The sequence below is a fragment of the Theropithecus gelada genome, chromosome 15, assembly GCF_003255815.1.
Source record: "Theropithecus gelada isolate Dixy chromosome 15, Tgel_1.0, whole genome shotgun sequence".
NCBI lineage: Eukaryota > Metazoa > Chordata > Mammalia > Primates > Cercopithecidae > Theropithecus > Theropithecus gelada.
The window spans coordinates 64,147,177-64,172,586 of NC_037683.1; the positions used below are offsets into that span (position 1 = coordinate 64,147,177).

General features: G+C 37.2%; 1 protein-coding gene across 3 annotated transcripts in view; it reads right to left on the reverse strand.

Moving 5' to 3' along the window:
- CNTLN (centlein) overlaps nucleotides 1-25,410 on the reverse strand; it is a 369,548-nt gene that overhangs the window by 10,956 nt on the left and 333,182 nt on the right. For 2 of the 3 annotated variants that reach the window (XM_025360690.1, XM_025360691.1), the window contains exons 24-25: nucleotides 8,818-9,003; nucleotides 6,241-6,318 (exon numbers count right to left, since the gene is read on the reverse strand). In XM_025360690.1, the coding sequence (XP_025216475.1) occupies nucleotides 6,241-6,318; nucleotides 8,818-9,003 (264 nt within the window). Of the gene's footprint in view, nucleotides 1-5,296; nucleotides 6,319-8,817; nucleotides 9,004-25,410 lie in introns of those variants that run through there. The other variant, XM_025360689.1, reaches the window with a different exon arrangement.

The following is a 25,410-nucleotide window of genomic DNA, read 5'->3' on the forward strand; positions in this document are numbered from 1 at the left end:
GAACTTGACTAATCTCAAACAAGTGGAATCAGAGTATTTGTCCTTTTGTGTCTGACTTATTTCACTTAGCATAATGTCTTCAAGGTTCATCCCTATTGTAGCATGTTTCAGTACTTATGCCTTTTTAAGGCTGAATAATAAATTGTACACATAAACCACATTTTATTTATCCATTCATTTATCAGTGGGCATTTGGATCATTTCCATCATTTGGCTATTTTGAACAATGCTGTTATGAGCATTGGTGTACAAGTATCTGTTTGAGTTCCTGCTTTCAATTCTTTTGGAGATATACCCCAAGGCAGAATTACTGGATAATACAGTAACTCTATGCTTAATGTGTGGAGGAACTGCCATAGCGTTTTCCACAATAACAGCACCCTTTTACATTATCATTAGCAACATACAAGTGTACAATTTTCTCTGCATCCTAACACTTATTAATTTCCTACTTTAGAGTTTAAGTCTTTTGAAGACATGAATTGTCCCATTTGTTTCCCATGCTGACTAGCACTTTTACATACTATCAGCACTCGATAAAAGTTTGTTAAATAAATAGTATTACTAACTTCAAATATATACAGCAATTGAATTAGCTGTTAATAAAGAACTTCCAGGCAGAAATCTTTTTTTTTTTTTTTTTTTTTTTTTTGAGACAGAGTCTCGCGCTGTGTCACCCAGGCTAGAGTGCCGTGGCGCGATCTCGGCTCACTGCAAGCTCTGCCTCTCAGGTTCACGCCATTCTCCTGCCTCAGCCTCCGAGTAGCTGGGACTACAGGCGCCCGCCACCACGCCCGGCTAGTTTTTTGTATTTTTAGTAGAGACGGGGTTTCACCATGTTAGCCAGGATGGTCTCGATCTCCTGACCTCGTGATCCACCCGCCTCGGCCTCCCAAAGTGCTGGGATTACAGGCTTGAGCCACCGCGCCCGGCCCAGAAATCTTTTTATATTTGGTTGAGACTTAATTTTAGAATACTGATTATAAACTTCTTTGTTTTCCTATAGCACAAGAATATATATTAGAGGAGATAAAACTACACGAAGAAAACAATAAAATGAGAAAAAAAGAAAAAGGAGTTACATGAAAAAACTGATATTGTAGATTCAAATAAACTTAATTATTTTATTAAAAGGGTCCTTTTAACTTTAATCACATTCTAGTGATACGAAAGTAAGCTTACCTTGTTAAATAAAAAAAACCCAGCAAGGCTGTGAGTAGAGGATTTTAAACTCTCGCTACTTCATCTAAATGTGAGGAATTCTGTGTGGGTTACTGAGTGTGTAGGCTTATATGGATGAGACAGACTGAGTGTGTGAGTATGTCAGTTTGTGAATGCGTTTGTTGTAAGTGCAACACAGGAAACGACCACAGAGTAAATGGCTTCAGAGCTGCAAGGAGAAACTTTCAGTTAACCTTCAGGCTAGTAGTATATTCTATTTACAAAAGCCAGGGAGATTTATAAAAGCCTTCCCACCGCCACACTGCAAGGCATTCTGTAGAAGGTAAGCATATTTTGCAGAGAGGACACTGGGGAAAGTTAGCCGTTTTAAATTTCAGCATTTGCAAGATCTGAAGCAACTAATAGGAATAGGGATATTTAAAGGTAAAGAAAAGCCACTGATCAACGTCTGTACTTTAAATTCTCCAAAACTGAAGGCAAAAAGACAGAATTTTTGATATAGTTCCAATAGAATAAAATGATCTATACAAAGTGGACTAAAATGGACAAAATGAAACCTAAAAAAGGATTAGCAAATAACAAAGAATAAAGCTACACACCATAACATCAAGGACACATTTTCTAGCCATTCATATCTAAGGGTATTTATAGAAATCTTAGTAAAGACCCACACTCTGGTTATAACTATGTATTATTTGTTTTATACATATATACATATTTTAATATATCTACCCATAATTCTACTCCAGTTAACTACCTATTAAATTTCATAGTTTATACATTTTAACTATTTATTGTCCTCCATCCCCAGAAGTGTAAATTCTATAAGAGTAGGGAATTTTTATCTCTTTTATTCACTGCCATATTCTCCAAACCTGAAATAATACCTGGCATGTAGAAGGTACTCATTCACATATTTTTTAATGATTCCAGAGCACAGGCTCAGCTTAATTTCCACTAATTATCTTCATTGCCTTTATAAAGTCACAATAACAAGGGACTGTTTTAGGTATTATAAAGGCCTAAAAATAACCTTTATTATAATTTTAATTTGGGGGATCAGAATGGGCAGAACAGATAAACACTGTCTTGTAGTGGGCAAAGTTTAAAAAACTGACTCCTTGTTTGGATATGTGAACAGGTAAGACCAATTAGAGTATAAAGGTGGGACATCTCCTTATGTGCCAACTGAAAAGAAACTACTGAGTTTGAAATAAAATCATTTATATAATTTACTCATATTTACAGCCACTAGACAGAATTCAAGTTCAAATGCATTTAAAGAAATCTCTGCTAATGGTGGGGGGCACAACACTTGTGAAATAAGCAATTTATTAAATTTAATTTTAAATGTATTTTCTTTTTGTAATATTTTCCATTATCAAGGAGTTAACTGTTTTAAGTGGAGATATAATTCACATAGCAAAACTCACTATTTTAAAGTGTATAAATCATTGATTTTTAGTACATTCGCAAAATTGTGTAGCCATCACTAGTAATTCCAGAGCATTTTCATTATCCTCAGAGAAATTCTATCCGTAAGCAGCCATTCTCTATATCCCCCCAGCCTCGGCAACCACAAACATACTGTCTATAAATTTGCCTATTTTTACATTTTGTATGAATGGAATCATACAATATGTAACATTTTATGCCTGGCTTTACTTCTTTTGTTTAACTAAAACTGCTTTACCTCTTTTGTTCCCTAAACCTTTAAAGATATTATCACCTTTCTCTCCTCCTATAGTATATTAAACTCACCCATCTTTTGGTTCCTACCCAGACCCCTTCATCTAATCTCATTACTGCTATCTAGCCACTCATTATAATGTAGATCACGTCTGCCTCCTGCCTTTCTATTACTATGGCCAGGCCGTATCCAGACTCTCACTGCCCCTTACCTAGAACACCTTTTTGCTCCCACTCTCCTCTCTCCAACCATCCTACAATGTTGCTCTTAAGCATCTTTCTAAAGCACAACTCTGATTACATCCCTACCCTGCTCAAAAGCTTTTATAATTTGGTCTCAGCCTACTTTGCCTATTTCTATCTTTTCTCCCCCTCCCTAAACTACAGACAAACTAATTTTGGTGGTTTCTCCCATCCTACTTTAATTATCAATTTGCTTGTTTGTCTCTGCCATAAATTATGTTTTAAAAAATATATCAATGTGAGAGATTTATACAAATAAAAATGTTCAAAGAAATTAAAGGCAGCTATGCCATAGAAAGATAAAAGTGGACTTAGTAAGATTTTTTTAGTGTGGTTCTGATTACTAGAAATCTCTGGGGACAAATGTAAGGTGCAGAGAAATGTCAAATATAAAAAGTTACCAATAGCATCACAACTACTTGAAAGAATGACATATATTTGGGTTCTGTATCAAATATATATAAGTTAAAATGTTAGACCTTTTAGTTCTCATGCACTTGTAGCTAACAACAGCAGTAGGTATCATATCATTATTAGTTCCACACTACCACATGGAAGAACAGCTTTTTATTTTGTGGTGAATATTTTATAAACATGACATTCCATCAAACAAAAGCAGAAAAAAATTATTTTTTTAACAGAAAGCAATTCTCTGGCCCAATCAAACAAAAGACAAAATCACAGGGCCAGATTCGCCCTCATAATCTCAGGATTCGATCACATACAGCGCCCAACACACAGACAGGACATAAAAGAGAGGTTTTCCAATAATTTTGTCAAAATAGTTGAATAACAAAACATCAATATTGGACTAATTAGTATTTTTTAGAAAATGTCTTCAGTTATCCACAATGTGAAGATGATGTAAGCTGATAGGAGCTATAAGCCATAAACTAAACAAAATGTATGAATGAACATAATTACACTTTTGCCCGCACAATCCTGTGAGTGTAACTCAGACTCTAAAAAAAACTGGTGGGCAAAGAAAAGCTTTTCTAAAATTCAGGACAAATATAATTGCTCAGATTGAGAGAGAAGAAAAGTAGGCTAAAAAAAAAAGATGTATTCTATTTTATAGATTTTTCTCTTGGGTGTAATTATAAAGCGACACTCAAGTGCAACCAATGAAGTACCTATTTTTTCTCTCACAAAATTCAAAGACATCAGCAAAACCACCTATGTCGGTAATAAAAATAAAAAGTCTTTGACTTTTTAAATGTTATCATACTGTCATAGTGGAATAAAATTAGCTTGAAAAATGATCTAAAGGCACATGATGCAGTTCATTATGTATAACAGCAAGAGCAGCGGTTTCCCAGTGTTCATAAAGGCTGCTCCATTAAATTTACCTCCAGTCAATAATTAGGAGTCCACAAATAAACCTGGGCAATTAAATCAATACTGCCTGGCAATTATATTCCAGAGTCCAGGCTCAGTGGCACAAAAAGGCACTATATCAAGCTGCAATATTAAGCAGTCTGATGCCATTTTCAACAGGAATTTTTTATACTTACTGGACAGAATAAGCATACATTCAGCTAATGTAGAATGTATGTATATACCTCTCCATGTGTTAACCAAAAAAACTCAGGTCCAGTGTCGGTACAGTTTTAGCAAAATTTAACAAAGCTTTATACGTATAGATTTATTATTTTTATAGTCATACTTGATAAAATTTTTAATTCAAATAAATACAGGCCACATTTACGAAGTGAACATTTTAAAAATTCATTTAAAAGTTTATTTTTATCATTTTCCAGTTGAAAAGAAAAACCTCATTACAATCATTATTGAATTCTTTGGTGTGCCAGCCACTGAGCTAGGTTCTGGAAGTACCACACGATTAAGAAACGGCCTCTGTTCTCAAAAGCAAGTAGTCAGTGTATAAGGCCTTGCCTAGCACCTGCACATCTACACTTACACAACTTTAAGCAAATGATTTTTAATCACCTACTGTTATTAAAGTGATTCCAGACAATGTCTCAATAATATATCAAACTGATACTAACATGAATAGTTTATATACTATTTACTTATTCTTGACTTTACCAAAAGCACAGAAACTGATACTTGTTAATATAAATGTAAAATAATTGCATTTAATATCAGTTTCTATTTTTAATCTTTACACAGAAACATTTAAAATGACTTTTCTAAAATCACAGGACAATTTTGGGGGTACTTTGACAAATATGTTTTGGCTTTTATTTATTCCAGTCCATTTAAAAAATAAACAATTAGGTTGAGCCAAAAGAACTATAATGAAAAAGTTTTAGAATACATTACATGCTGTCAGTGATGTCAAAACAAAAGCTGGCTATGACTAGAAAAGCAGGGCTCTCACCTGCCAATAAACTGCCCTTGATCACTTACAAGAGGGGCGCATCCCAGTAGACTATATGTGTATTAAAAAAATACTTGAAAGGGAAGAAAAAGTATCACACAGGTCACAGCAGCAGTCTCAATAGACCCCTCAGGGATTTCAACTCGTCTTGGCCTTGTCATCCTCTATGCAGCTTTCCACTCGGCCCAGAAAATGTCGATAGGAAAATGTTTGAGGGGCCTCTGGTGGAAATTTTTTCATTCTTTCTGCATTGACAGGATGCCAAATCAATATTTACTTCCCACTAACAAGCTGCTCGAGGTCTCAGTAGAAAATATTGTAGAGAATGCGGGAAGACACAGTAATAAACAGCTGTCTGGCTGTGAGGAAAACATGAATTGACTGGAAACAGGTCCATAGTAAAAGGTCACTGAAACCCATGAACTCCTCAGGTGTCCATATCAACTACTAACTTTAAAGACACATAATAAAGTATCTCTTTTCCTAAGAGGTCTGAGAGAATGGATCCTTTTCAGTCTAGCAAGCACAGAGGTTGACTCAATAATTTAATTAATGCATTTGCTAAGACCCATGTTGGCTCTATCCCAAGGCATTTGTTTCATTTGTTAAGTCCAAAAGCACAAATAGAGGGTTAACTTTCCTTTCTACCTACTGGAATACTTCTTTACCTAACAGAAGTAAATAATGGGGTAGTGTTTACAAAAAGTTAGACATCTGGTGAAAATGTAAGGCTTGGAATTCTTATTTAGAAGTTTAATATATGAAACAGAAAAATGAAACACCTGTCCTTCAAGAAGTTTCTGAATGTACAGCATCCATTCCTTGTCATTTTCAGCATCAATTTTTGTTTTTTCAATTTCCTAAAGAAAAAAAATAGAAACACTGGTGTTAATTAAATTTATATGAACTTGTTTATACTATTAGATACTTAATAAATCTAGAGTAATATCAGTAGAATTACATTCAACAAAGAGCAGTCTGTCATCTCAAAGTAGTAATATTTAAATCCATGCTCTTTAAAATTTAATTTATAGATACATACTATGGAAGATATAGCTATATTTATATATTTTACGGTAATTCAGAAATATTTAATTTCTACCTTCACAGTGGAGCTCAAACTAGGGGCTAATATGGGGGTGAAAGCAATTAAAGTGAAAAATAAGATGGAGTTATATAAAATAATCATTTACAGGTGACCCTCGTGAGATAACACAAAACTTAATATTCCAAAATCTGACTTGTCAGCAGACAACTAAGGAGTAATTGTTATCATTACAAACAGAACAGAACATGGCATGACTCTGGTATATTTAAATGCTTGTTGATTCAAACTATCCAATAATCTACTGATAGGCAAAGAACACTCCAACGTAAAGTTCTGTAGGTCACAAAGTATTTTCAGCCCATCAATTATCATGATAGAATATTTCTGGAATTGAAATGTATTTACATGTACAGTTGATGATTCACTTGAAATTGTAATTCAGTTTACAAAAAAAAAAAAAGACTTTCCAAGAAGGGAACGGTGTGAGAAACTATTATTTGTTGAAATTTACTGTATATAGCAGGCATCATGCTAGGCACTTCAGATAGGCCATCACAGTTTCTGATGTGAATTTACTACAGTTCGATATAGTGTAAAGAACATAAATCAGGTGATCTGGGCTCTGCTTGGGCAAATCCTTGGACCTCTGGAAGATGTCAGGATCAGTCTATAATGCAATCTAGTAAATATATCAAAATGTACCTATCCCTCTTAGAACAGTGTGTTTATATCTCTTTCAGGAGGGACTTGATTTAAGAGTGTGTGACATGCATGTTACAGTGCTGTGTACTCTGTCTTCAGACTCCACCTGCCCAGAGGCAGAGGTGCCATTTATTCACAGACGTGCACCATCTAGTCTTTGGGGCTATCAAGAGAGATCCTTTTCTAATTCACATACTCAAAGAGGACAACTTTTCTAATCTGCTCATTCAAAGAGGGTTTTTTTTGCTAATTTGTTAGCCCAGAGAATGCATCATTTTAGAGATTACTTGGTCTTGAAAACCTGGTGGCTCTGTGTTCCAGAATATGTACATGTGTTAGCATCACTGCATGTGTGTAAGTGTAAACACATACATGCAACAGCCATACTCACATGAGACACTGTGCTAAATCTGTGTGTTTTAAAATTTCTAGGCAACAATAGAGGCCTTACCCTTAAATTTTTGTTAGGTTTCTCCTCAATCAACATATTTTAATTGAACGCCTATAATAAGGCTTAGTTAACACCCTTGCCAGAAATAATATTACTCCCATGTGTCTTATATTTGGTACTATATGGGATATTGTTCTTGTACTTCAAAGTTTAGAATTTGATAGAAAGTCGCAGACATTTTCGCATAGCTGCTGAATGCAGAAACTGGTAATTCACCCATTGGATGAAAATAATACCTGTAGGATTCCTTTTAACTATTATCTAAGGATTCTTGGTAGTTCAAAAATCTTTACATATTGTAGATTTGCTCTATTCCAGAAGATCTTTCAGAAGCTGATGAGGGGGCCAGAGGATGATCTCATACAGACACCCAAGTCTATCACTGAACAAATATTTGTTGAGAATCTGCTAGTGCCATCATCTTTTAGCATTCCAAAGGATAAAAATCTAATATTCATGAATTAAAGCTCAGAGCCATAGTACGATAGGAATGAGCACCCTACACATGTTTCACAAAAGACTGTGCGGTATGAGATTCTGCTGTTTATGAGGCAGTGACTATGTCAAAAATGCAGTGTCTTTCCCAGGAGGTGTGAAATGCTATTAAAAAGTATACCTGTATGCATATAAATTCACTCAGACAGAAGTATTTTACCCAATTATAAGCAATAAATATTTTTCAACAATATATTTTCAAAGCGTATATTGGTGAACAACAATTTTGAATTTAGCTATGAAAGTCAATAGATTTGGCACTTTTTAAAAAATCTCGCAAGGAGAAAAAAACTTCAAATCAGTGGAGACTCAGCTTAACTAAATCCATTTAAGCTAGCTTAATTAAGTATACTGGTTTACATGATATGTAATATGATTAAATTAAAGAAAATGGAGGATAAGAAAGAATAAATGAATTGAATAACAAGTAATTTGAAAGGTTATAAGTACTAGCTTATTTCTATATTATACAGTTAAATTTCTTTAAAGGCTTTTTGACTTGGTTAATATTTGATGTGTATCTTTCATTGGCACTTTAACAATCTTACCATCATTAATACTATCTTAAAGATGAAATTCTAAGAGTTATAAAATGAATAAGAATATGTACTTAAGTCCAATGTGTAATAAACCCTTTACTAATAAATATTTAAATTATCTCACCACTTCATCTTCTGTGTCTAGTATTTCCTCTAAATCTGACCGTGAAATGTTCAGGATAGAAGCTGCCAAGGTCTGGGCTTTATGGGTTGAGGTTTTACAGGCGTCTCTGTTTTTCTTCATTTTTTTAAGCTCTCTTATTTGTCGCCTTACCACGTGGACATCATTTTGTAACTCTTTGGCCAAAGCCTGTAACATATTGGAAAGAAATTGAGCTTATATGAAAGTCATAATGAAGACAAAGCAGTAATAACATAAAAATGTGAAGATACTAACAAATCATTTTTTTTTTTTAACTAGGATTACTCTGGTTTTAATTATTCTGGAATATAGTGGATTGCTCTTTACCTATTGTCAGCATGCAATAAAAGTTCTCTTCAATGAATACTTAACCAACTTGCTGGATCAAGCAAAGGTCCCCCATCCCTCTTTCAGATGCACCAACTGATATCTTGCTTGGTGAATGCTTACAGCAGGCAGGCTATTTTTAATCAGCACCAACCACTTCCACTAGTCGACCTAACACTAAGAATCAGGTTCTACTTATTCCTCAACATGCATATATTATTTTTAACAGGTCAGCTGCATAATTCATTTAATGGTTACATAAACCAATGAAAGATTACTGCAGAAAGAACTGTTTCTATTTTATCTATACTAGATTACAAATGCTTTGGAAAAAGTTGAGAAAGACAAATTGGGTCAAAGTTCAGTTACACGTGGTAAATTATGTGTGGGCAAGACAACAATAAAGGATTGAAGAAAAATCATTAAAACATCAAGGATTGCTTCACAAGCTTTTCAGTTGCCTCTTTGAGAAATCAGTAAAAGCTAGCCCATACCACACCTACGTGTGGGTAACAAAAAGTTACTCCTTAATCTGGTTGGACAGAGGGCCTCAGTACATGGCTTTGTGAGCTGAGAGCAGATTAGTTAGATGTTTGGGCTGTTTCCAATCTTTTGTTAGCACAAGCAATATTACAATAAATAATGGTGCTCAGATGTTAATTTTGCATCTCCAGGATATATGGCTAGAATTGAAACTGCTGGATCAAAGGGTGTGTAGAACTATAATTTTGACAGCTGTTACTTAATTCTATCCCTGAGCTCCATCCAAGATAGTACTAATATACATCTCCACAAAGAATGTATAAAAGTATCTGTTTCTCTACACGAATAGCAAAATACCAATATGTTATTTCAGAGTAGCTTGTGTTTTCACTGCATTTTAAAGTTTCATTTCTCTCATTGTAAACAAAGTTGAGCATCAGTCTTAAGAAATCATTATATTTTATTTGTCATTTTTTGGTTTTTCTTAGGGATTTACAGGAGTTCTTCATGTATTAGGGAAATTATACTTGCCTATTATATGTATTTCAAATATTTCATTATTTGTTCTTTTGACAGTACTGTTTGATGTCAAAGAAAAATAATTTTAATTTTGTATGTACTCAAATTAATGAATCTTTTCCTTTCTCACTTTTGAATTTAGTGGGATACTTTAAAAAGCATTCTCCACAATGAGGTACATAAAAAATACTTTCAAACCACAATTTTTTTTGCTACTTTTTTATTTTTCAGTTAAATTTTTTTTATCCATTTGTAATCATTTAGAAGATCATTACATAAAATCATACTCACTTGTCCCATCACCACTTAGCAAATAGTCCATCTTTCTCCAAGTGATTTCATAAATGTTTATGTCAGTGTCTGAACTTTCTATTCTGTTCCATCTCTTTTTATTCATTAAGTTTTATATTTGAGTATATTTTAACTAATGAGGCTTTATAACAAATTTTAACATTGACTAAAGCTATCTCTCTCTTATTACCCTACTTTATCAGATTTTTATTGGTGTTTTTGCTTGTTTAGTTTTTCATATGAATTTCACATTCAGCTTGTGTAGATTCTCTGCCCCTTAAAAATATCTTACTGTGGTAATTTTATTTCAATCATGTTAAATTTTATTTGGATCATGTTGACACTTTGGAATGCTGAGTCTTCCTAATCAAAGAACATGGTATTCCTTTCCATTTGTTTAGGTCTTTATCTGTGTTTCAAAGGACTGTTTTGAAGTTTTCTCTTTATAGATCTAGTTTATTTCTGGACATTTTATTTTACATATATTTTCTTATTTTTATAGGAGTTTTTCAGTTGATTACTGTTTCTAGGAATTCAAATAACTAACTGTAAAGACTGATAACTTTATCTCCTTTTTTAAATCTTTATACCTCTAATCTACTTTTCCTTTCTTATATATAATACCTCTCAGTTTGATCATGTGTTGTCTTCCTAATTTCTTTTACTTGTCCATCATGTTTTCTTATAGTTGACTGAACTTTAAGAGGACTAATCTGAATTTGTTGTCAGTTTCTATATATTTATTTACTTAGGGTTAATTATTTGAGCTTTATTATTTTCCTTTGATTATGTCATTTACCCATGATTCTTCATAATCCCTGTATCCCTGCATTGGTGTCTGTACATTTAAGGAAGCAGCCATTTCTTCCAGCCTTTACAGGGTTTCTTCAGCAGGAAGAGTCCTTCACCAGTCAGTCCAGCCTTTGGATCTGAACAGGCCAGCAGATAACATCCATGGGTAGGCAGGCAGTACTTGCTGTCAGGTTCTCTAGCTGGGCGGGGCTCTTGCCCATACTGCTAAGGTCAGGTGGGGCCACTGGTTGGGCTCTGCAGTCAGACAGGGCTGCTGGCTGGGCTCTAGAATTGCTTCTTATTGGGCAGGATCACAGGCTATGCTCACTGGCCGTGTGCTGCCATGTGTTAGGCTTTGCAATTGGGCTACAGGTAGGCTTCATAACCATCCACAGTTGGGGGGCATCCAGGATAGGCTCTCTGGTCAAATAATGCTGCTGGTTGGACTCCGTGCTCAGGCAGGGCTGCACATTGGGCTCCAGGATGACGCAGGGCTGCAAGATGTACTCTGCAGTTGGGTGGGGGTCATTGGCTTGGTTCCCTGTCTGGACAGGACCACTGGCTTTGCTGTGTGGTTAGTCAGTGTTGTTACAGGACTCCCAGGTCAGGCTGGCTGCAAGCTGGGTTCCATGATTAAGTGGGGCTACAGGCTGGGTTCCTTGACCAGGTGAGGCTGTTGATGTGCTCTGCACTTGAGCTCCCTGGTTGGATGGGGCTGCCAGCTGTGCCCCATAGTGTTTGGGGCTAAAAGCTGCACTCCACAGCTAGCCAAGATCCTTGGTTGGATGGGGCTGTCAGGTGTACCTCACAGTTGGGGCTAAAGGCTGCACTCCATGATCAGGTGAGGTAACTGACTGTACTCTGGGGTCTGGCAGGGTCAATGGCTTGGCTCCCTGCCCAGGCATGGGCATAGGCTGTGCTTAGCATACGGGCAGGGCTGTGAGCTGAGCTCTATAGCCAGGTGGGGTTGCTAACTAGGCTCCTTGGTCAGCGGGGTCCAGACTGTGCCCCATAGTTGGGGAGGGACTATGGTGTGGCTCCCTGCCTGGGTGGGTATGTAAGCTGGGATCTGGGGCTGGGAAGGTTGCTGTTCAAGGTCTCAAGGTGGGCAGGGCCAGAGGCTGGGCTCTGGCAAGGTTGCCGGCTTGGCTCCCTGTCTAGGCAATGGCTTAACCAATTTGTTTTTGTGTATTATACACATAGCTTAAGATTCCTATGTACTTCTCCTTGATTACATTTCCTTTGTATTATCATCTTTATTTATTTATTTATTTATTTATTTATTTATTTATTTATTGAGACGGAGTCTCACTCTGTCGCCCAGGATGGAGTGCAGTGGCGCAATCTCGGCTCACTGCAAGGTCTGCCTCCCAGGTTCACGCCATTCTCCTGCCTCAGCCTCCCGAGTAGCTGGGACTACAGGCGCCTGCCACCACGCCCGGCTAAGTTTTATTTATTTATATATTTATTTATTTATTTGTACTTTTAGTAGAGATGGGGTTTCACCATGTTAACCAGGATGGTCTTGATCTCCTGACCTCGTGATCCGCCCGCCTCGGCCTCCCAAAGTGTTGGGATTACAGGCGTGAGCCACTGCGCCCAGCCTGTATTATTTTTCTAATATCTAAAGTTCAAAGTTATATTTTGGCTGAATTACAAAGGTTTTAATATTCTCACTGCTGTTTAATTTGAAACAGTTCACAAACTCACTTTTTATTTCTTCCTTAACCCTAAATCAGATAGAAGGGTTTACAATTTTTAAGTGGACAGATACATTTTGGCCACTTATTTTGTTAAATCACAGTTGTATTACACCATGTTCAAGGCAGATAGCTAAAACAATTTTTCTGTTTTTGAATTTGTTAAATTTTGTGGCTTAAGATGTAAGCAGTTTCTGTGAATGTTCCACATGGCTTTAAAAAGAAAGTAGCCTTACGTTTTCTCTACTTGAGTTATTGATTTCTGAGTATAGTACATATTAAATATACTGCAGGACAGTAAATACACCTAAGGATTCATCAATTTCTTTTTTGAATTTCCATCAAATTTTGCTTAACATGTTGTCAGATACATAAACATTCATAATTTCTACATTTTCTTTACAAACTATCCATTTTGTCATTCCTAATGCTTTTTGCCATTAATTTCGTCTTGGAATAATATTGCTATATATTCTTTTTTTAGCATTTATCTGATGTATACTTAGTTGTGTGCTGGTAAATCAGTTCTTTGGATGTTGGGGGAAGAGCATGACTTGTAATGTTTGTTGATTTTTGTGGTACAGATTTTTTTTTTATTTTTCAGAGATGGGATCTTGCTGTGTCACCTGGGCTGAAATGCAGTGGTGTAATCATAGCTCAGTAGAGTCTTGAATTCCTAGGCTCAAGTGATCATCCTGTCTTGGCCTTGCAAAGTGTTGGGATTACAAGCATGAACCCACGATGCCTGGCCAATTTCTGTGAAATAAATATACGTACCATGATTGATTTCAAGCAACCAACATGAATAAGAAGTTGGGAAGAGACATACAAAACTGGCTGTTGTGGTACAAGCTAGTCCCAGGATAACATATTTTTAAATTCTTTCATTTTTAAAGCTTTTGGATAACTATATTTTAAGTGCATCTGTTTTCTATCATAGTCTGTCTTCTTTCCTCTTTGTTCAAAAGATACATTTCAGCTCTATTATTTATATTGTAGTTATTGGTATATTTGGATTTATACCAGTCATGTAATTCTATCTTTTTTGCTCTCTCTAGAGTAAATTATTTCCTTCATGAATTTTTCTTTTCTTCTTATTTTATTGTGATAAGAATACTTAGCATGAGACCTACTCTCTTAACAAAATTTTAAGTGTATATCATTGTTGACTATATGCACAATGTTGTACAGCAAATCTCTAGAGCTTATTCATCTTGCTTGAAACTTTATGCCTATTAATTAAAAATTCCCCATTTCTCAGTCGCCCCAATCTCTTCTAAACACCATTCCACTCTTCGATTCTATAAATTTGGCTATCGTAAAAACTCATAGAAGTGGAACCATGCAGCACTTGTCTTTCTGTAACTGGCTTTTTTTCACTGAGCATAATGCTGTCCAAGTTTATCCATGTTGTCGCATATTGCAGAATTTCCTTCTTTGTTTAAGGGTAGTAATCAATTGTTGTTTATACAACATTTTCTTTATCCATTCATCTCTTGATGGACATTTAGATTGTTTTGGCTAAACAAAAAGCAGCAGAAACTTCTGTAGATGTAAAAGTCCCTGACTGACAGCTTTGAAGAGAGCAGTGGTTCTCCCAGCACAGAGGTTGAGATCTGAAAATGGACAGACTGCCTGCTTAAGTGGGTCCCTGACTCCTGAGTAGTCTAACTGGGAGACATCCCCCACTAGGTGCAGACCGACACATCACACCTCACACAGCTGGGTACACCCAGAGACGAAGTTTCCAGAGCAAGAATCAGACAGCAACACTCGCTGTTCAGCAATATTCTCTCTTCTGCAGCCTCCCTGCTGATACCCAGGGAAACAGGGTCTGGAGTGGACCTGAAGCAAACTCTAACAGACCTACAGTTGAGGGTCCTGACTGTTAGAAGGAAAACTAACAAACAGAAAGGACACCCACACCAAAACCCCATCAGTACATCACCATCATCAAAGACCAAAGGCAGATAAAACCACAAAGATGGGGAAAAAACAGTGCAGAAAAGCTGGAAATTCAAAAAAACAGAGTACATCTCCCCCTCCAAAGGAACACAGCTCATTGCCAGAAATGGAACAAAGCTGGACGGAGAATGACTTTGACGAGTTGAGAGAAGAAGGCTTCAGTCGATCAAACTTCTCAAAGCTAAAGGAGGAACTATGTAACCAGCGCAAAGAAACTAAAAACCTTGAAAAAAGTATGGATGAACGGATAACTAGAATAATCAATGCACAGAAGACCTTAAAAGAACTGATAGAGATGAAAACCATGATACGAGAACTACATGACAAATACACAAGCTTCAGTAACTGACTCGATCAACTGGAAGAAAGATTATCAGCGATTGAAGATTAAATGAATGAAATGAAGCGAGAAGAGAAATGTAGAGAAAAAAGAGTAAAAAGAAATGAACAAAGCCGCCAAGAAATATAGGATTATGTGAAAAGACCAAATCTACGTCTGATTGGTGTGCCTGAAAGTGACAGGGAGAATGGAACCAAGTTGGAAAACACTCTGCAGGATATCATCGAGAACTTCCCCAACCTAGTAAGACAGGCAAACTTTCAAATTCAGGAAATAGAGAGAATGCCACAAAGATACTTCTCGAGAAGAGCAACTCCAAGACACACAGAATTGTCAGATTCACCAAAGTTGAAATGAAGGAAAAAATGTTAAGGGCAGCCAGAGAAAAAGGTTGGGTTACCCACAAAGGGAAGCCCATCAGACTAACAGCAGATCTCTCAGCAGAAACTGCAAGCCAAAAGAGAGTGGGGGCCAATATTCAACATTCTTAAAGAAAAGAATTTTCAACCCAGAATTTCATATCCAGCGAAACTAAGTTTCATAAGTGAAGGAGAAATCAAATACTTTACAGACAAGCAAACGCTGAGAGATTTTGTCACCACCAGGCCGCCCTACAAGAGATCCTGAAGGAAGCACTAAACATGGAAAGGAACAACAGGTACCAGCCATTGCAAAAACATGCCAAAATGTAAAGACTATCAATGCTAGGAAAAAACAGCATCAACTAATGAGCAAAATAACCAGCTAATATCATAATGACAGGATCAAGTTCACACATAACAATATTAACCTTAAATGTAAATGGACTAAATGGTCCAATCAAAAGACACAGACTGGCAAATTGGATAAAGAGTCAAGACCCATCAGTTTGCTGTATTCAGGAGACCCATCTCACACGCAGACACACACATAGGCTTAAAATAAAGGCATGGAGGAAGATCTACCAAACAAATGGAAAACAAAAAAAAGCACGGGTTGCAATCCTAGTCTCTGATACAACAGACTTTAAACCATCAAAGATCAAAAGAGACAAAGAAGGCCATTACATAATGGTAAAGGGATCAATTCATCAGGAAGAGCTAACTATCCGAAATATATATGCACCCAATAGAGGAGCACCCAGATTCATAAAGCAAGTCCTTAGAGACTCACAAAGAGACTTAGGCTCCCATACAATAATAATGGGAGACTTTAACACCCCACTGTCAACATTAGACAGATCAACGAGACAGAAAGTTAACAAGGATATCCAGCAATTGAACTCAACTCTGCACCAAGCAGACCTAATAGACATCTATAGAACTCTCCACCCCAAATCAACAGAATATACATTCTTCTCAGCACCACATAGCACTTATTCCAAAATTGATCACATAGTTGGAAGTAAAGCACTCCTCAGCAAATGTAAAAGAACAGAAATTATAACAAACTGTCTCTGAGACCACAGTGCAATCAAACTAGAACTCAGGACTAAGAAACTCAATCAAAACCGCTCAACTACATGGAAACTGGACAACCTGCTCCTGAATGACTACTGGGTCCATAACGAAATGAAGGCAGAAATAAAGATGTTCTTTGAAACCAATGAGAACAAGGATACGACATACCAGAATCTCTGGGACACGTTTAAAGCAGTGTGTAGAGGGAAATTTATAGCACTAAACGCCCACAAGAGAAAGGAGTAAAGATCTAAAATTGAAACCCTAACATCACAATTAAAAGAACTAGAGAAGCAAGAGCAAACACATTCAGAAGCTAGCAGAAGGCAAGAAATAACCAAGATCAGAGCAGAACTGAAGGAGATAGAGACACAAAAAACCCTCCAAAAAATCAATGAATCCAGGAGCTGGTTTTTTGAAAAGATCAACAAAATTGATAGACTGCTAACAAGACTAATAAAGAAAAAAAGAGAGAAGAATCAAATAGACGCAATAAAAAATGATAAAGGGGATATCACCTCCGACCCCACAGAAATACAAACTACCATCACAGAATACTATAAACACCTCTACGCAAATAAACTAGAAAACCTAGAAGAAATGAGTAATTTCCTGGACACTTACACTCTCCCAAGACTAAACCAGGAAGAAGTTGAATCCCTGAATAGACCAATAGCAGGCTCTGAAATTGAGGCAATAATTAATAGCCTACCAACCAAAAAATGTCCAGGGCCAGACGGATTCACAGCTGAATTCTACCAGAGGTACAAGGAGGAGCTGGTACCATTCCTCCTGAAACTATTCCAATCAATAGAAAAAGAGGGAATCCTCTGTAACTCATTTTATGAGGCCAACATTATCCTGATACCAAAGTCTGGCAGAGACACAACAAAAAAAGAGAATTTTAGACCAATATCCCTGATGAACATCGATGCAAAAATCCTCAATAAAATACTGGCAAACCGAATCCAGCAGCACATCAAAAAGCTTATCCACCATGATCAAGTGGGCTTCATCCCTGGAATGCAAGGCTGGTTCAGCATACACAAATCAATAAATGTAATCCAGCATATAAACAGAACCAAAGACAAAAACCACATGATTATCTCAATAGATGCAGAAAAGACCTTTGACAAAATTCAACAGCCCTTCATGCTAAAAACGCTCAATAAATTCGGTATTGATGGAACGTATTTCAAAATAATAAGAGCTATTTATGACAGACCCACAGCCAATATCATAGTGAATGGGCACAAACTGGATGCATTCCCTTTGAAAACTGTCACAAGACAGGGATACCCTCTCTCACCACTCCTATTCAACATGGTGTTGGAAGTTCTGGCTATGGCAATCAGGCAAGAGAAAGAAATCAAGGGTATTCAGTTAGGAAAAGAAGAAGTCAAATTGTCCCTGTTTGCAGATGACATGACTGTATATTTAGAAAACCCCATCGTCTCAGCCCAAAATCTCCTTAAGCTGATAAGCAACTTCAGCAAAGTCTCAGGATACAAAATCAATGTGCAAAAATCACAAGCATTCTTATACACCAGTAACAGACAAACAGAGAGCCAAATCATAATGAACTCCCATTCACAATAGCTTCAAAGAGAATAAAATACCTAGGAATCCAACTTACAAGGGATGTAAAGGACCTCTTCAAGGAGAACTACAAACCACTGCTCAGTGAAATAAAAGAGGACACAGACAAATGGAAGAACATACCATGCTCATGGATAGGAAGAGTCAATATCGAGAAAATGGCCATACTGCCCAAGGTAATTTATAGATTTAATGCCATCCCCATTAAGCTACCAATGATTTTCTTCACAGAATTGGAAAAAACTGCTCTAAAGTTCATATGGAACCAAAAAAGAGCCCGCATCTCCAAGACAATCCTAAGCCAAAAGAACAAAGCTGGAGGCATCACAATACCTGACTTCAAACTATACTACAAGGCTACAGTAACCAAAACAGCATGGTACTGGTACCAAAACAGACATATAGACCAATGGAACAGAACAGAGCCCTCAGAAATAATATCACACATCTACAGCCATCTGATCTTTGACAAACCTGAAAAAAACAAGAAATGGGGAAAGGATTCCTTATTTAATAAATGGTGCTGGGAAAATTGGCTAGCCATAAGTAGAAAGTTGAAACTGGATCCTTTCCTTACTCCTTACACGAAAATTAATTCAAGATGGATTAGAGACTTAAATATTACACCTAAAACTATAAACACCCTAGAAGAAAACCTAGGTAATACCATTCAGGACATAGGCATGGGCAAGGACTTCATGTCTAAAACACCAAAAGCAATGGCAACAAAAGCCAAAATTGACAAATGGGATCTAATTAAACTAAAGAGCTTCTGCACAGCAAAAGAAACTACCATCAGAGTGAACAGGCAACCTACAGAATGGGAGAACATTTTTGCAATCTATTCATCTGACAAAGGGCTAATATCCAGAACCTACAAAGAACTCAAACAAATTTACAAGAAAAAAGCAAACAACCCCACTAAAAATTGGGCAAAGGATATGAACAGACACTTCTCAAAAGAAGACATGCATACAGCCAACAGACACATGAAAAAATGCTTATCATCACTTGCCATCAGAGAAATGCAAATCAAAACCACAATGAGATACCATCTCACACCAGTCAGAATGGCGATCATTAAAAAAGTCAGGAAACAACAGGTGCTGCAGAGGATATGGAGAAATAGGAACACTTTTACACTGTTGGTGGGACTGTAAACTAGTTCAACCATTGTGGAAAACAGTGTGGATTCCTCAAGGATCTAGAACTAGAAATACCATTTGACCCAGCCATCCCATTACTGGGTATATACCCAAAATATTATAAATTATGCCACTATAAAGATACATGCACACGTATGTTTATTGCAGCACTATTCACAATAGCAAAGACTTGGAATCAACCCAAATGTCCATCAGTGACAGACTGGATTAAGAAAATGTGGCACATACACAACATGGAATACTATGCAGCCATAAAAAAGGATGAGTTCGTGTCCTTTGTAGGGACATGGATGCAGCTGGAAACCATCATTCTCAGCAAACTATCGCAAGAACAGAAAACCAAACACCGCATGTTCTCACTCATAGGTGAGAATTGAATAATGAGATCACTTGGACTCGGGAAGGGGAACATCACACACCGGGGCCTATTGTGGGGAGGGGACGGGGGGGAGGGATAGCATTAGGAGATATACCTAATGTAAATGACGAGTTAATGGGTACAGCACACCAACATGGCACATGTATACATATGTAACAAACCTGCACTTTGTGCACATGTACCCTAGAACTTAAAGTATAATAATAAAAAAATAAAAAAATAAAAAAAAAATAAAAAGAACAACAAATAAACAGTGGACACTCAGAACTAACATCTGAAAAAAAAAAAAAAAGAAATAGATTGTTTCTACATCTTGGCTGTTGTGACTAGTCCTGCAATGAACACAGGTGTCCTAACATCCATTCAACATCACGATTTCACTTCTTTTGGATAAATACCCAGAAGTGGGATTGCTAAGTCCAATGGTGGTTCTCTTTTTAACCTTTGCACAAATCTCCACACTGTTTTCCATAGCAGCTGCACCACTTTGCATTCCCACCAACAGTGTACAAAGGGTCCAATTACACCACATCCTCACTCACACTTCTTATCTTTTTTTAAATAGCTGCCATCCTGACAAGTGTGATGTGTTCTCACTGTGGCATGATACTGGCATAAAGACAGACATATAGACCAATAGAACAGAATAGAGAACCCAGTAATAAATCCACACATATAGTCGACAAGGGTGACACATAATGGTGAAAGGATAGTCTCTCCAATAAACGGTGCTGGATAACTGGATATCCAAATGCAAAAAAAAATTGAAATTAGACTCCTCTTACACCACACACAAAAATCAGCTCAAGAGGGATCAAAGACTTAAGTATCAGACCTGAAGGCATAAAATTACTAGAAGACGCTTGAGTCCAGGAGTTGAGAGTCCAGTCTGGGCAACAGAGTGAGACCCCATCTCTTAAAAAAAAAAAAAAAAAAAAAACCAAAAAACTCCTACAAGAAAACATTTTTTAAAATCTCTATGACACTGGTCTGGGGCAATGATTTTTTAGAAATGACATCAAAAGCAAAGACAACATAATCAAAAATAAATAAGTAGGACTCTATCAAACTAAAAAGCTTCTGCACAGCAAACAACAGTGAAAAGGCAACCTACAAAATGGAAGACAAATATTTGCAAATCACATATCTGATAGAGGTTAATAACTAAAATACAGGCATACTTCAGACATATCGTGGGTTCCACTTCAGACCACCACAATAAAGCAAATATCACAATAAAGTGAGTTACACAATGTTTTTGGTTTCCCAGTGAATATAAAATTATGTTTATACTATAAGTGTTCAACAGCATTATGTCTAAGAAATTTACATGTATTAACTAAAAATAATTTATTACTAAAAATGCTAATGATCATCTGAGCCTTCAGCACGTTGTAATAACTTTGCCAGTGGAGAGTCTTGCCTCAAGGTTGACCTAATTTGCTGACAAATTAGGGTGATGGTTGCTGAAGGTTGGGCTGGCTGTGGCAATTTCTTTAAGACAACAATGAAACTTGCCATATTCATTGATTCTTCCTTTCATGAAAGATTTCTCTATAGCATGTGTTGCTGTTTGGCAGCATTTTACCACAGTACAACTTCTTTCAAAACTGGAGTCAATCCTCTCAAACCCTGCCACCGCTTTATCAACTAAGTTTATGGAATATTCTAAATCTTTTGCTGTCATTTCAACAATGTTCACAGCATTTTCACCAGGAGTAGATTTCATCTCAGGAAACCACTTTCTTTGCTCATCCCTAAAAGGCAACTCCTCATCCATTCAGGTTTTATCATGAGATTGCAGCAATTCAGTCACATATTGGGCTCCATTTCTAATTTAGTTCACTTGCTATTTCTACCACATCTGCAGTTTCTTCCTCCACTAACGTCTTGAACCCCTCAAAGTTATCCATGAAAGTTGGATTCAACTTCATCCAAACTCCTGCTAATGCTATTTTGACCTCCTCCCATGAATCACTAATATTCTTAAATGGCATCTAGAATAGTGAATCCTTTCCAGAAGGTTTCCCATTTACTTTGGCCAGCTCCATCAGAGGAATCACTATGTACAGAAGCTATGCCTTGTGAAATGTATTTCTTAAATAATAAGACTTTAAGTCTTCAACTTTAAAGTTGAAATTACTCCTTGAACCATGAGCTGAAGAATGGATACTATATTAGCAGGCATGAAAACAGCATTAATCTCAATGTACATCTCCATCAAAGCTCTTGGATGACTAGGTGCATTGTCAACGAGCAGCAATATTTTGAAAGCAATCTTTTTTTCTAAGCTGTAGGTCTCAACAGTGGGCCTAAAATATTCAGTAAACCATGCTGCAAATACAGGTGTTGTCATTTAGGCTTTGCTGTTCCATTTATAGAGCACAGGCACAGTAGATTTAGCATAATTCTTAAGGGTCCTAGGATTTTTGGAATGTGAAGTGAGCATTGACTTCCACTTAAAGTCCCTAGCTGCATTAGCCCCTAACAAGAGACTCAGCCTGTTCTTTGAAGCCAGACATTGATTTCTCCTTTCCAGCTTTCTCCTAGATGCCATCTTCTTCCAAAAGAAGGCTGTTTTGTCTACATAGAAAATATGTTGTTTAATGTAGTCATTTTCATCAGTGATCTTACCTATATCTCTTTGATAACTTGCTGCAGCTTCTACAACAGCACTTGCTGATTTACCTTGTATTTTTAGGTTATGTAGATGGCTTCCTTAAACCTCAGGTAGCTTCAAGGTTTTCTGCTGCTTCCTCACCTCTCTCATCCTTTGAAGAACTGAAGACAGGGCCTTTCTCTGGATTAAGCTTTGGTTTAAGAAACTGTTGTGACTGGTTTAATCTTTTATCCAGACCACTAAAACTTTCTGGGTATCAGCAATAACGCTGTTTCACTGTCTTATCATTTGTGTATTCATGAAGTAGCATTTTTTATTTCCTTCAGTAGCTTTTCCTTCGCACTCATGACTTGGTTGTTTGGTGCAAAAGGCCTAGTTTCAGCCTATCTCAGCTTTTGACATGCCTTCCTCACTAAGTTTTTCTAGCTTCTGATTTCTAGCTTTTGGTTCAAAGTGAAAGATATGTGACTCTTCCTTTCATTTGAACACTTAGAGGTCACTATAGAATTATTAGTTGGCCTGACTGCAATATTGTTGAGTCTCAGGAAATAGGAGGCTCAGGGAGAGGGAGTAAGATGGGGGAAAAGACAGTTGGGCGGAACAGTCAGAACACACAAAATATTTATCTATCAAGTTCACTGCCTAATTAATATGGGTTCAGCTCATGGCACCTCAAAACAATTAAAATAATAACATCAAAGATTAATGATCAAAGACCACCATAACAGATAGAATAACAATGAGCAAGTTTGAAATATTGCAATAGTTACCAAAATGTGACACAGAGACACAAAGTGAGCACACACTATGGGGAAAAAAAAAAATAGAGCTGATAGATTTGCTTGAGGCAGGGGTGCCACAAATCTTCAATTTGTAAAAAACACAGTATCCAAGAAGTGCAATAGAGCAGACACAATAAAATGAGGTGTATCTGTATTTAAGGAACAGCTACGGCTCACTGCAAGCTCTGCCTCCCGGGTTCATGCCATTCTCCTGCCTCAGCCCCCGGAGTACCTGCAACTACAGGCGCCCGCCACCATGCTGGGCTAATGTTTTTGTGTTTTCAGTAGAGACGGGGTTTCACCATATTAGCCAGGATGGTCTCGAGCTCCTGACTTCGTGATCCACCCGCCTTGGCCTCCCAAAGTGCTGGGATTACAGACGGGAGCCACCGCACCCGGCCTCTATCTTCTTTATTTACTATTTTTGTTTGTTTGTTTGTTTGTTTTTTGCGGCGGAGTCTTGCTCTGTCGCCCAGGCTGGAGTGCAGTGGCACAATCTTGACTCACTGCAAGCTCCGCCTCCTGGGTTCACGCCATTCTCCTGCCTCAGCCTCCTGAGTAGCTGGGACTACAGGCGCCTGCCAACACACCTGGCATTTTTTTGTATTTTTAGTAGAGATGGGGTTTCACCATGTTAGCCGGGATGGTCTCAATCTCCTGACCTCGTGATCCGCCTGCCTTGGCCTCCCAAAGTACTGGGATTACAGGTGTAAGCCACCGCGCCCGGCCTATTTACTATTTTTCTTATTGTTCCCTCCCTCCCTTCCTTCTTTCCCTGCTCATTCCTTCTCTCCCTTCTTTTTTATTTCCTGGCTTGTGTTACACTGATGGAGCTTTCTTTATTTCCTTTTTCCATGATATTCTTTACAAATTAAATATTTTTATTCTTATGGCCATCTTTAAATATTTCAAATATATATTTAATATTAATTTTGAATCAATATCTAGAGTTTCTCATATTCCATATTGTTCCACCAAAGAAAAAAGCAAACTTAACTCTTCCAACCAACCCATTACCCCCATTTCTAATACTGTAATCGTTAAGGTCAACAATGATTTAGATTTAACCAGCTTACAGGTTTACTAGCTTGTTTTCCACTGTTTCATATGTTTGAAATTTGACAGGGCAAAGAGACCTCAAGAAGTGACAAGACAAACTGCTTGAATATATGGAAGAAGAGGACAAAGACCTTGAGAGAGAAGAAGGCCTGCAGTGTTCAAAAAAGAGCAAGAAAGTCAGTCAGAAAGAAAGACTAAAGTGGAATAGTGAGGTAAAAAGTAGTAGAAAGCAAAGTTGCAGAAGTAACAATAAAATTAATCATGGAGTCCTTTATAGGCAGTCGAGGTTTTCCATTTTCTTGAGTAATAAGGAGTCATGCCATGAGACTAGAGCAAGGGAGTGATTGGATATTTTCCCTTTTTTTTTTTTGAGGTGGAGTCTCACTCTGTCACCCAGGCTAGAGTGCAGTGGTGCGATCTTGGCTCACTGCAACCTCCGCCTCCCAGGTTCAAGCAATTCTCCTGCCTCAGCCTTCCTAGCAGGGATTACAGGTGCCTGCCACCACACCTGCCTAATTTTTGTAATTTTAGTAGAGATGGGGTTTCACCATGTTGACCAGGCTGGTTTCGAACTCCTGACTTCAAGTGATCCACCCACCTTGGCCTCCCAAAGTGCTAGGATTATAGGCATAAGCCACTGTGCCTGGCCATGTTTTCCACTTTAAAAGGATAATTCTGCCAACAGATGGAGAAAAGACTGTTCTGGATCAAGAGCTGAAGGAGGAGACCAATGCACAAGTACAAGCAAGAAATGATGGTAACCATAGCAGTGGTAACAGGTAGCAGAATCCTGGGTCTATTTTCAAACAGGAGCAGACAAGATTTGAAGTATTAGAAATGCAATGTGAAAGAAAGGGAAGACCCAAAGATGATTACAGATTTGGAGCCTAACCATCTGGATGACTAGTGAAAATATTTTTCTGAGATAGAGAAAAAAAGCTAGGAGAAGCAAAATAATTTTTTTTTCAACTTTTTTGTACATGTTAAGTTTGAGATGCCTATTAGACATTCAAATGAAAATCACAACTAGGCAGGAAGATTTAAAAATCTTTCAAGGACAGGATGAGAACAGATACATATTAGGGAGTCATAGGTCAGAATATGGCATTTTAAA